General features: G+C 45.4%; 1 protein-coding gene across 3 annotated transcripts in view; it reads right to left on the bottom strand.

The window, feature by feature from the left end:
• LOC143172009 (E3 ubiquitin-protein ligase UHRF2-like) overlaps positions 1-9,193 on the bottom strand; it is a 148,342-nt gene extending 139,149 nt beyond the window's left edge. For all 3 annotated transcript variants that reach the window (XM_076361220.1, XM_076361221.1, XM_076361219.1), the window contains exon 1: positions 8,694-9,193. In XM_076361220.1, the coding sequence (XP_076217335.1) occupies positions 8,694-8,846 (153 nt within the window). In that variant the 5' untranslated portion in view covers positions 8,847-9,193. The remainder of the gene's footprint in view (positions 1-8,693) is intronic.
• Positions 9,194-13,006: the final 3,813 nt, after the last annotated feature.

The raw sequence follows: 13,006 nt of genomic DNA on the forward strand, positions 1-13,006 counted from the left end.
CCAGTATCATTACAGTTGGACTAGATGATCGTTGCAGGTCCCTTTCAACTGAACTATTCTAAAAAAAAAAAAAAGTCTCTAAAATAATAGATATGCATCATGGCATGCTTTCAAAGACCTGGTTCTAAGATTGGTTAAATTGTGTAACATCACAGAAGTATTTAATTGAGCAAAGGGCAAAAATTTGAGAGCACGCGTTTGTAATTATTGGAGTTAAATTATGTTCTTCTTTTGTAGATAGTGTCATTTTATGTGAGTTAGAGATTCGAGGGAGAAGCCACCTGTGAAGTAGAAAGTATAGTCAAGCTAATCTGACTTGCATAGATGTACCTATGCTTACAAAACATCAATTTTACTTCACGTGTACCTTAAGATGTAGCATTTCCAGTAGATGCAGACAGTCATCTTAGTCTTCCTATAACACGATCTGTCACAGGTTTGTGTTCTTAGCCAGTGACCACGTTATTGGGTATATTGGGTTTGCGTGGCAAGGTTTTGGTAGCAGGGGGGCTACAGGGGTGGCTTCTGTGAGAAGCTGCTAGAAGCTTCCCCTATGTCCAATAGAGCCAATGCCAGCCGGCTCCAAGACGGACCTGCTGCTGGCCAAGGCCGAGCCAATCGGCGATGGTGGTAGCGCCTCTGTGATAACATATTTAAGAAGTGGGGGGGAACAACCTGCGCAATGGCAACAGCAACAGCAGCTGGGAGAGAGGAGTGAGAATATGTGAGAGAAACAGCTCTGCAGACACCAAGGTCAGTGAAGAAGGAGGGGGAGGAGGTGCTCCAGGCACCGGAGCAGAGATTCCCCTGCAGCCCATGGTGAAGACCATGGTGAGGCAGGTTGTCCCCCTGCAGCCCACGGAGATTAACAGTGGAGCAGATATCCACTTGCAGCCCATGGAGGACCCCATGCCGGAGCACGTGGATGCCCGAAGGAGGTTGCGACCCCGTGGGAAGTCCTTGCTGGAGCAGGCTCCTGGCAGGACTTGTGGCCCCGTGGAGAGAGGAGCCCACGCTGGAGCAGATTTCCTGGCAGGACTTGTGACCCCACGGGGGACCCACGCTGGAGCAGTCTGTTCCTGAAGGACTGCACCCTGTGGAAGGGACCCACGCTGGAGCAGTTCGTGAAGAACTGTAGCCCGTGGGAAGGACCCACATTGGAGAAGTTTGTGGAGGACTGTCTCCCATGGGAGGGACCCCCCCACGCTGGAGCAGGGGAAGAGTGTGAGGAGTCCTCCCCCTGAGGAGGAAGGAGTGGCAGAAACAACGTGTGATGAACTGACCGCAACCCCCATTTCCCATCCCCCTGCACCACTCGGGGGGAGGAGGTAGAGGATTCGGGAGTAAAGTTGAGCCCGGGAAGAAGGGAGGGGTGGGGGGAAGGTGTTTTAAGATTTGGTTTTTATTTCTCATTACCCTACTCTGATTTGATTAGTTTAATTTATTACCAATTTCCCCAACTGGAGTCTATTTTGCCCGTGACGGTAGTTGCTGAGTGATCTCCCTGTCCTTATCTCGCCCCACGACCCTTTCGTTATATTTTCTCTCCCCTGTCCAGCTGAGGAGGAGAGTGATAGAGCAGCTTTGGTGGGCACCTGGCGTCCAGCCAGGGTCAACCCACCACAAAACATTATGTCTTATCTAATTTTGCTTACATCATGGTCATTTACTTGAATAGCCTGAAATGTTAGAAGTTTGAGCTTGCAGGGAGAAAAGTTATTTTAAAACTTTCTAGCAAGCAAGATCTATGCATTTATCAGCTAATAGAGACTTCGGGAAAAGTTAACGGCCTACATATGACAAAACACAAAGTGTCACAAATGATACCTTGTATTTACCTTTCAACATCCCACTTCTTTGTTCTTTGAGCGGTAGTTAACATGCACATTCACATGGTGGGTGGTTGTGCATGCACTCATAACGCTGGCTTCAGACATTAGTCTTTTTGCCTTTTTGGTATTTGTAGAGCACACATATCAAACACAAGGGAGGAAGAATATACATGGATAAATAGGGTAGTATGTACTGTGCATCCTTCAGTTCTCAGTTCCAGATGTTCTTATCCTATTTGCCATCCCTTCGTGCTTGTTCTTTGAGGTTCATATTCTACTATTAGTTCCTATTTCTTCTGTGCATGGTTGCTGTTCCTGGATGCTTAGGTTTGGGCTAGGCCGTGTGACACCAATCCACTTTGACAGCGTTTTCTTACCAAACCTTTTCTTACTGTGTTCTTCATTGAAGTAGCTCATTTCTCCTTCCTTCTGTCTCCTACAGCGGATGATTTCACCCTGGCTGAAGGGCTTTAAGCTCCTTGTCCACAACAGGAACATTCCTGCCAGAGATGGAAGCAGTTGCTTTTTCTGCTTTGGGAAACTGCATGTCTCTGACAAGCAACCTGCAGACGGAGACCATAAGCCTGGTGCCCATAAAGCCATGAAAATGTCTTTCTTACATTATGGAGAAGACTATGGGGTTTGCCTCTGACACAGATTGACAGCTGCTCAGATCCTCACTGAGATCATCTCAGTATCTAGACTGGTTCTCCTTCACTGCCTGTTTTATTATCCAGTCTAGAAAAACTGTCCACCAAGAAGGCTACAGCTGAAGGACAAGTCTGTTGTAATGTTTTGAGATGGGGTTGGGAACGTGGAGTAGACCTACGCTTTGTTTCTGAGACTTCGTGTTACAGCAAAGATCATTTGATACCCAGCTGTTGTGGCAGGTCCAGTCTGACAATGCATACACACAAAAAGGGGGCAGGGGAAAATCAAACATTCATTTTCTTTCTGTTTACATCTGGAACTGACTACTCAGTGATGTTTATTCAGGAGATACTGGAAAGCTATTCACCCTTGATCTCAACACGAAGCCCTCCACTGTCATAGATCTAGTTCTTTAGACCAAGCTTCCTAGTACAGGTCTATTTCTCCTAGCTGTCTTCAAACCCCAGAGATCCCACAGGTCTCCACTTAAATGGAGATCTAGAGCTGTTTGGTTTTGGGTTGTTTTTTTTTTCTTCCAGTTGTCCCATTAGTATTGACACTGGTCAATTCAAGAGCAAGTTGAATGTCGTCCGACGTAATATATCTCGCACCTCTGTAGTCAAGAACCTTAATCAGCTTTATTTATACTGGAGCATGATTGTGTTTTTTCGGGGGGGGGGGGGGGGGGAAGATCATGCTAAGAGGTCCTACCAACCTCCTTGTAGGTATTAAAAGGCTGCCGCTGTAGGTATTATTAGCTGCCGCCACCACCACCATCCCCCCACCAAGCTTTTCCTTCGCCTGACTGAACAAGCCCAGTCCCCCAGCCTCTCCTCACAGAGCACATCTTGACGGCCATCTTGCCAGCCCTCCACTGGGCTAACACCAGCTTGTCAGCATCTTCCTTGCATTGAGGGATCTAAACCAGACATAATATTCTAGATATGATCTAAGTGCCGAGTAAAGGGAAATAGTCACTTCCCTCAATCTATTGCCTATGCTCCTGTTGACACAGCCCAGGATGCTGTTGGCCTTCTTTGCTGCCAGGGCACACTGCTGGCTCATGTTCAGCTTGCTGTCTACCAGGACCCCCAGGTCCTTTTCTGCAGAGCTGCTACCCAGCCAGTCACTCCACAGCCTGTATTGTCACAGGGGTATAGTGGGTTGACCCTGGCCAGCAGCCAAGTACCCACACAGCCGCTCGCTCACTCCCCTCTCCCGCAGGATGGGGAGAAAGTAGAAGGAAGGCGAGAAAACTTGTGCATCAAGATACAGTTTAAAAGGCGAAGCAAAAGCTGCACGTGCAAGCCAAGCAAAAAGAGAAATTCATTCACTAATTCCCATCAGCAGGCAGATATCCAGCCACTTCTTGGAAAGCAGGGCCTCAGCACACATAACGGTTGCTTGGGAAGACAAACGTTGTAACCACAAACGTCCCCCCCTTCCTCCTCTTTCCCTGAGCTTTTATTGCTGAGCACGACGTCACGTGGCATAGAACATCCTTTTGGTCAGTTCAGGTCAACTGTGCACCTCTATCACATCCCTGAGACTCTTACAGCAGTGGTTTACATATTGCTCTGCTAATATTTCCTCTACATAAAGTTTTAATTGCGTGGGAACAATCCTTCTCAGTTTCCCCTTCTAGATATTAGTACCATAAGAGCAGCTGCTGGATCAACCAAACCCAATCATCAAGGAAACTTTAGAACTCATTATGAAGGTTACAAAAAAAAAAGTTTAGTTACACAATGAGTGAAACTGAAAGAAGATGAAGACTCTACAACTCTAGCTTCACTGATGATCCCAACTGTGCCCTAAACTATCACCCATCCATGTGGACAAGTTCAGGTATAAGATTTGTTATTCCACTTTTTAAATTAAGACATGCCATACTAACATAACGGCTGAAATACAGATACTCCAATTAGTTTGACCTCTGAAAAACTACTTCGAGAATCACAACTCACTACAGGCTCATTTTCTCTTCTTCTTAGGTAAACTGTTTTCCACAAATAGCCAGAGCAGAGACCTGGTGCACTCACAGAAGTAGAAGCACACTAAGCAGGATTTAATTACTATCAGCTTGTTTTAAACATAAGCACAACGATATAGCATAATTGGTAAGCATATAAGCATTGGTAAACATATAAGCATTGGAAGCAAGGACAGGTAGCCTGGGAGGAAGACAGAGAAATTGTCCGAGCAGCCAGGGATCAGGTTAGGAAAGATAAAGCCCTGATAGAATTAAATCTGGCCAGGGACGTCAAGGGCAACAAGAAAAGATTCTATAGGTACATCGGGGATAAAAGGAAGACGAGGGAAAATGTGGGCCCTCTCTGGAAGGAAACGGGAGACCTGGTTACCCGGGATACAGACAAGGCAGAAGTACTCAATGACTTTTTTGCCTCGGTCTTCACCGGCAAGTGCTCAAGCCTCACCGCCCAAGCCGCAGAAGGCAAAGGCAGGGACTGGGAGAATGAAGAGCCGCCCACTGTGGGAGAACATCAGGTTCGAGACCATCTAAGGCACCTGAAGGTGCACAAGTCCATGGGACCCGATGAGATCCATCCACGGGTCCTGAAGGAACTGGCGGATGAAGTTGCTAAGCCACTATCCATCGTATTTGAGAAGTCGTGGCAGTCCGGAGAAGTTCCCACTGACTGGAAAAGGGGAAACATAACCCCCATTTTTAAGAAGGGAAAAAAGGAAGACCCAGGGGAGCTACAGGCCAGTCAGTCTCACCTCTGTGCCTGGGAAGATCGTGGAACAGATCCTCCTGGAAGCTATGCTAAGGCACATGGAGGACAGGGAGGGGATTCGAGACAGCCAGCATGGCTTCACCAAGGGCAAGTCCTGCCTGACTAACCTAGTGGCCTTCTACAATGGGGTGACTACATCAGTGGACACGGGAAGGGCTACAGATGTCGTCTATCTGGACCTCTGTAAGGCCTATGACACGGTCCCCCACAACATCCTTCTCTCTAAACTGGAGAGGTATGGATTTGATGGGTGGACTGTCCGGTGGGTGAGGAATTGGTTAGATGGTCACATCCAGAGGGTAGTGGTCAATGGCTCAATGTCCAGATGGAGGTTGGTGATGAGTGGCATCCCGCAGGGGTCTGTATTGGGACCGGTACTGTTTAATATCTTCATCAGTGACATAGACAGTGGGATCGAGTGCACCCTCAGCAAGTTTGCAGGTGACACCAAGCTGAGTGGTGCGGTCGACACGCCAGAGGGACGGGATGCCATCCAGAGGGACCTGGACAAGCTGGAGAAGTGGGCCCGTGTGAACCTCGTGAGGTTTAACAAGGCCAAGTGCAAGGTCCTGCCCCTGGGTCGGGGCAACCCCCGGTATCAATACAGGCTGGGGGGTGAAGGGATTGAGAGCAGCCCTGCCGAGGAGGACTTGGGGGTACTGGTGGATGAGAAGCTGGACATGAGCCAGCAATGTGCGCTCGCAGCCCAGAAGGCCAAGCGTATCCTGGGCTGCATCAAAAGAAGCGTGGCCAGCAGGTCGAGGGAGGGGATTCTGCCCCTCTACTCTGCTCTGGTGAGACCCCACCTGGAGTACTGCGTCCAGCTCTGGAGCCCTCAGCATAAGAAAGACACGGACCTGTTGGAGCGGGTCCAGAGGAGGGCCACGAAAATGATCAGGGGGATGGAACCCCTCTCCTCTGAAGAAAGGCTGAGAGAGTTGGGGTTGTTCAGCCTGGAGAAGAGAAGGCTCCAGGGAGACCTTATTGCAGCCTATCAGTACTTAAAGGGGGCTTATAAAAATGATGGCGGCAAACTCTTTAGCAAGGCCTGTTGCGACAGGACAAGGGGGAATGGCTTTAAACTAAAGGGGGGTAGATTTAGACTAGATATAAAGAAGAAATTCTTTACTGTGAGGGTGGTGAAACACTGGCACAGGTTGCCCAGAGAGGTGGTGGATGCCCCATCCCTGGAAACATTCCAGGTCAGGTTGGATGGAGCTCTGAGCAACCTGATCTAGTTGAAGATGTCCCTGCCCACGGCAGGGGGGTTGGACTAGATGACCTTTAGAGGTCCCTTCCAACCTAAACTATTCTATGATTTTTGTGCCCAGGAAGAATAGTATTGCATTGATAGTAACAGACCACATGCCTTACGTTAACTGTGCAAGATCACAGAGTTTGGCTTGTTATCAACTTGGTATGAGAACTAGCTGTGTGAACCAGAGCTTGGCATTAGGTGTCTACTACTGAGAAAGTAGTCCCTGCCCCTGCCGCCCCCCCCCCAGCACTGTGCAGTATGTAGCCTTTGGCCTCTGTCCCTGGACTAAGAACTGTCTGTCTAGAAACTCAAACATCCCACAGAAGTACAAGATCTGAAATTGGGAGGGGGGGGGGGGGAGACAAGACAGACAAGTCACCTACTTCTGTTCCAGCTTCCCTTGTCAGAGCTCTGGAGCCTGATCACCTCATGACTAAGACCACTGAGGATTAACTACATGCTATCAACTTTATGGTACTCCATACTACTCACAACTGACTTATATGTACGATATGATTGTTAAGAACTGCCTGCTTTGACTATGTAGTAATAAGTAAAAAGTTAGACATTACCACAAAATGTGTTGTTAATGTACATCAACCTAATCAAATTTTGTTTTAAACTGACTTATCAGCCTTCTAAACACTCCCATTAGTGATCTATGATGAGATCCTTAACAATACACATACATATACTGACTCAGACATAACACAAAAGTAAACAAGTTATTCAACTTCAAGACCAATGCTGTTTGCATCTGGCTTTGTCAGAGCAGCATAGGTTTGTCTGCAGCCATCTGCTTCGACATGCCTTCACAAAACCTGGCTCCCATTTGTCTTGTGGAACAGTAGCAAGATTGCTCAAAACACAACCAGCATGACACAAAACCTATTTGTTTCCTTTTGGTTTTAAGTACATTTCAGATTGCAAGTTCACACTCTAGTCATGAATGATCACCTCTTGGTGACAGTAAACTGTTATTTCTCATAGTTGTTCCTGTTCATACAGGTACATGCTTCATCTGTTATAGGACAGAAATCTTGCCCCATTTTACGTTGCTCAGCTTAAGCTAGTATTGCCATGCTCATTTGTAGTAACTAGTCCCATCTTAAGAGTCAAGCTCCCTAAAAATACAACACATCTGATACTCCTTTCCCCCCCCCGCCCCCACATAACATTTATGCCTCACTCTAATGCTCAAGCACCGTACATACCTCATTTATGTAAAGCAGCTTAAAAGAAGTTACACCTGTCATCAGCAAAAATACAGCCCGAGACAATCTCTTTGGATAAAGATGTGCCCCACACTGACGAGGTGAGAAAGTACCAACTCACAGAAAAACTTTCAACCAGCGGTCCCCAATACCATTGGAATCAGGTGTAGATTAAGCACTTCTTGAGATATCAGCTACAAGTAACATCCTTCTCTGGAAAAAGCTGTTTACAGCACCTAAAAGGACTAGGACACTAAACTCACGCAGCTTCAATACAAGGGAGCCAGAGAATGCGAGGAGATGCAGGCTGCCGCTGCGCCCCCGCCCCTCCCCCCCCGCATAGTCGCATACCCACCTCCATGAAGGATTCTAACGAGTCCTCTGTCTCTCCTCTTCTGGTAGATGGAAGGAGCTCAGAGTCCACAGTCCCCGAAAACCCTTAGTCTGTGGTGTGGCACCTAGGCCTTGGAAACCACTTGCAGCGCACACACAGAAAATGTTTTCCTTATACCCAGATGGGGCACCGAGAGGGCAGGAACCCAGGGAAAACGCCTGCGTTCTCTTGCCTGGTCGAAAAAGTAAAGCAGGGGATTTCCTCCCCCTCACACCCCACTGTCTGCTCTGTCACTTAGGTGTGATAAGCTGAAGGAGTCTCCCTCGGTTTGGGTGAAAAAAAAGAAAAGCACAAAGGGACCTCATTAGCACCCGCTCACTGCTGCGGGGAGGGGGGGGGGGGAAGTATAGAAAGAAACCAGAGTTGATCCCAGAGCCTTTTGTCATGCTGGGCAGCTTGTCTTCCCTCCTTGCCCCTCACCACCTCCTAGGCTCAGTGAGAGGAGAAAAAACAAAAGCCAGAGATCCCAGTATGGGAGGGGACGAGGTGCTTTGCATCCAGTCACAGAGAGCAGAACATAAGAAGGGGAAGATGAGATAAAAGAGAAGCTCCCCTCCACCCCTACCCACCAGGTCTCCACCTCACCTGCTTGCCCCGGTAGAAGAGGCGCTGGCGGTCGGGGCTCACACAGAAGGTCTTCTGGATCTTCTCCCGCAAACATTCAATCTTGGTGAGACGGCTCAGATCATCAATAGTATGGGTCTCAGTGCCATCTATGGTACGAACTTGGATCCACATGGTGTGCGCCTTCCACTAGCTCAGCCACCTGCGGTGAAGGGGAGGTCTTGTTCTCCGAGTACGTGATAACGGAAAACAACAGGCGTTTCCCTCACTTCTTTGTTCAGCTCAATGGAAGCAGGTTTTTTGAATCCCGCCGAACAGGCACGAGCCTCCCCGCCCACAGGCCTCGCTCAGAAGGGCGCGGAGAGGTAAAGACCTGACCCAATCCTTGTCTACTCCCCAAGTGTACCCCGTAATCACAAAAACAAAACCGTAAGCTCTCCAAGCCAGCACAACATGAGGCAAAGTCTGGCGGGAATCGCCACAGGGAGGTCTAACGAACACCACCAGGAGCCATCACCAACCCTCAGAGAGTGTTTACTAGCCGCTACCGCTCTCGTACAGAGGTCACGGCGCCAATAGTGATCTCGCGAGAGCCCTCAGCCGTAAAGAGACAACATTAGGAAGTGGGGGGAGGATAGATAGCATCATCACCTCTCCTTCCGCATTCGGCTTTACACAAAGTCACGCCCCGCCCCGCCCCGCCCCGCCCCACCCCACCCTTTGAGCATTCTCTGGCTGGCATCTTTTTTCCTCCTGCTCAGTAGTTGTATCAAGGACTTTGGGGGGGGATAGTTTAGTGCGTGCATAGAGAAGCAGCCATTATCATTCTTATGGGAGCCAAGCGGGAACGTCTTCTCGTTCCCTCACAGGGCAAAGTGTCTCTAGTCTCAAGGCCTGCAAATTATACCCATGACATAGGAAGTGACTCTGTGCTTCCACCTTTCCCTTTCAGACACACAGGGAGTCAGGACCCAGCATGTCAGGTGTCACAGTGACACAAAAGCATGAACCTGACATGGCATAACTAAAAAGCAAGTAAAACTGCTTTGCATCCACTGATGAAATCTAGGCCCCAATGTTTCCCAGTACAAAAGTGCCATCAAAACCTCAATTCAGCCAGATTTAGCTCTGCCTAATAAATCCAGCATAGATCTGTCTGCTCTTATCATATTAGAAAAGTGCAGATGTGGGCCAGGACAAAAACATCAAGCTTCCTTTTTTAACACGGATCAGATGCGTGGGTTTTATTTGCTACATTTTTGCTCAAGACTCCGAGTAACACTGAAAAAGTCTGGACTTTTCATGTATACTGGTAAAAAGGTACTGTAAAAACATATCTGATGCAGTACCCAGTGAGATTCAGCTTATGGATATAGGTCTCTGTGATGCTATTATACCTGGGAGCACTGAAGCCTACATTTTTGGGCAGCTTTGTTGCCTGAGTAGTAAAACTTTAGAGACTGAGATAACAAACTGACAGGTTCCAGATGATAGAGATGTGTTTTTGTGACTTTTTTGTATCAGGATGATATCAAAGATCCCTGTATATTAATTTCAGGTCTGACATAATTCCCATTGCGGCCTTGGTTGGGTTACTTTTAAGGCCTGATTTATGAGTATTAAGCACTTGCAAAGGCAGCTGAAATAAATGGGAGTTGCTTAATCCTCCTGGAAATCTGTTCCTTGCCTTTCTATCTCCATTATGCCATCTCTGTTGTTGAGATAACACACACCTTCCTGTAACTATACCTACTACAGCACGACACCAGAGTGTCAGAGAGACACAAGTTCAGAGTTTGGTTTATAGCTTGGTGGTGGTGTTACAAGCTCCAATTCAAGTAATGTAGTGCACGTGATCTAGTCAAATCTTTGTGTGCCAGCCTTCTTGGCTTCCCTGAAACATTCAAAGATAATTAATGCAGAGGAATACAGTAGGAATGTGGGTTAATAGTCACAACTAAAAAGAGATAAATCAAGCTGTCTTCAGCTTTGCCCTAGTTCCACTCTACTACCACAGTAAAAGGAACGGAGTCCCAATATAATCCCTTTGCAGTGTCTTCTGTTTTGCAGATCACAATCTTTCTCTTGAAGCTACTGCTAACAACAGAATGTGTCTCTTTTCTGGAGTGGGGAGAAAAAAGTTCTGGAGGGACTCTGAAATGGGGTCAGTTTTAATGGGTTAGAGGAAATAGAATCAATATTTTGTAGGAGCCTATGTAGAAAGCACAGAATCAGCTTTCTGGAATAGGAAACACCTTTTGCTAGCGAGACAGAGACTGAAAGAGGATCAACCTGCTACAAAACCATATCTGGAAATCCATTACCTGGTTGAGGTTGTAAAGAAACAGAGATCAGGTTGCTGGCACAGGGGTTACTGATTAGAAAGATCACATTGTTGTGGATTGATTGTAGGTGGCCTGTTTTGTAACATGCAAAGTGGAATTAGAGACTAGAATATAAAGGGAAGAAAGAATGTAAAAAGTATTTGACTGGTAGTCTGTGAGAGGATGTGAAAAGGGGAGGTTATTGGAAAAGTGAGCTAGTTATTTAGCAGGTGATAATGTCCTGATTGGGTATGCTAGTGAGAAAATTATGTACTGATAAAAGATAAATTAATTGAGCAGCATAGTACGCATTATGGGCTGGAATGAGGGTAGCAGAGACTAATTTCTCAGCAGAGAAATTACAGCATGGGCAGATCGGATGGCTGAGCCATCTGATGTATTAAGCAATAATGCAGTTAGGTGGCAGCAAAGATAAGGTTTGCAGCAGTAGAATGATTAATAGAGTTGTTTTCTTGCAAGAAAATCCTATAATAGCTTGAATGACTGAAGGGGGGGACCCTCTTCTGCGGATAGGGTCTGCATGGCATGCTGCATATGGGTCAGAGTCCTGTTCGATGCTACACAGATAGCAAATGGCTTGGGTTATCTGGCTCTTACAAGGGCCCGAATTATGTCAGGCAGTGTGTGAGAAAGGCATTACCCACTTCAGCTTACATTTCCTTCTTAGGCGCTGGCCAGTTTTACCATTGGTTCCTAATATGATATCGCCTTAACTATATTATAATGAATATATGTATGTATGGCTGTGCATTTGCATATACCACATAATTTTCAATCTTTAGAAACATCAGTATCTTCTGTATCTGTATCATAACACTAGATTTCTATTCACAAACTGCTCATGTTATATACAAATACAACTTTCATTTCTGTTTATAAATTAACAATACTAATGCTTTCTGTTTTCAGCATTTTATTTCTTCCCATGTTAGAAATACTTCAAAAGAAAACAACTCACACTTCAATACCTTAGTTTCCAGTATACTTGTCATAATTTTTATTCTATTAAATTTTGAATAATATTAATTTAGTTCATAAATATATAAAAACCCTTTAATGTATTAGCTAAAGGATATATGCATTTTTATTCCTTAAAAAAGTTCAGTTTCTATAAGAAAATAAAGTTTTGATAAGCAAGTAACAATCATAGAGTTTTCAACTTTTCCCCACATTTCAGTTTTAAAGAAAAAATATTTGTTTTCTTTTTCCCCCTACTTCCACATTTCTGGAAAAGGTATAGCTAGACTAAGTTCAGTCATCATTATTTGCATTTTCTCTGTCTAACATATATCTGCTAATAACTGTTTCAGGGATGCTAGTTGTGGTATAATTTTTTGGTAGAGATCAGAGTAGCCCATCTGAGGTAGGCAAAGACCTCCATAATAAATAAAATACTCCCCAAAAACTGTAATTCTCTCTCTTTTTATTTATTTCTTCTTACTTCTTAACTTTGTTTTCCCTCTTTTTATAGGCAAAGAATGTAGACATCTCATTAACTCAAATGGAAATGAACAAGATTACCTCCTTTTCAAGTATGTAACATACCTCCTGTAAGCTGAAAATATTTTTTTATTATATTGCTATCAACATTTCATAAAGGTGCAATAAAATGTTATCTCTAGTGACTGATAAACAGAAAGCATAGGAGTACATTCAACAAGTGTTCTATAATATTACTTATGTAGATGTAGGTGCGGTTTTGATATAAAAAGTAAACCATACCTTCATGGGACTGTGAATCCTTGGTTGATATTTCATGATGGCCATCTTCATCTAAGTCAAAATGAACTGGTTTTGAGTCTTCTGTCAGTATACAGTTTCATTGTTGCTCACAGACTAAAAGTTAATTGTAAATTAATTTTAGTTAGTTTCACTAATAGTAGTAAAAAATATAAAATTCCCTACTAATAAATCAAGTGTATTCTTATAGCAACCTTTGCCTGATAATCTCTATGTACTTCACCAAAACTAAATGTGCCTTAGAACAGT

The sequence above is a fragment of the Aptenodytes patagonicus genome, chromosome W, assembly GCF_965638725.1.
Source record: "Aptenodytes patagonicus chromosome W, bAptPat1.pri.cur, whole genome shotgun sequence".
Lineage (NCBI taxonomy): Eukaryota > Metazoa > Chordata > Aves > Sphenisciformes > Spheniscidae > Aptenodytes > Aptenodytes patagonicus.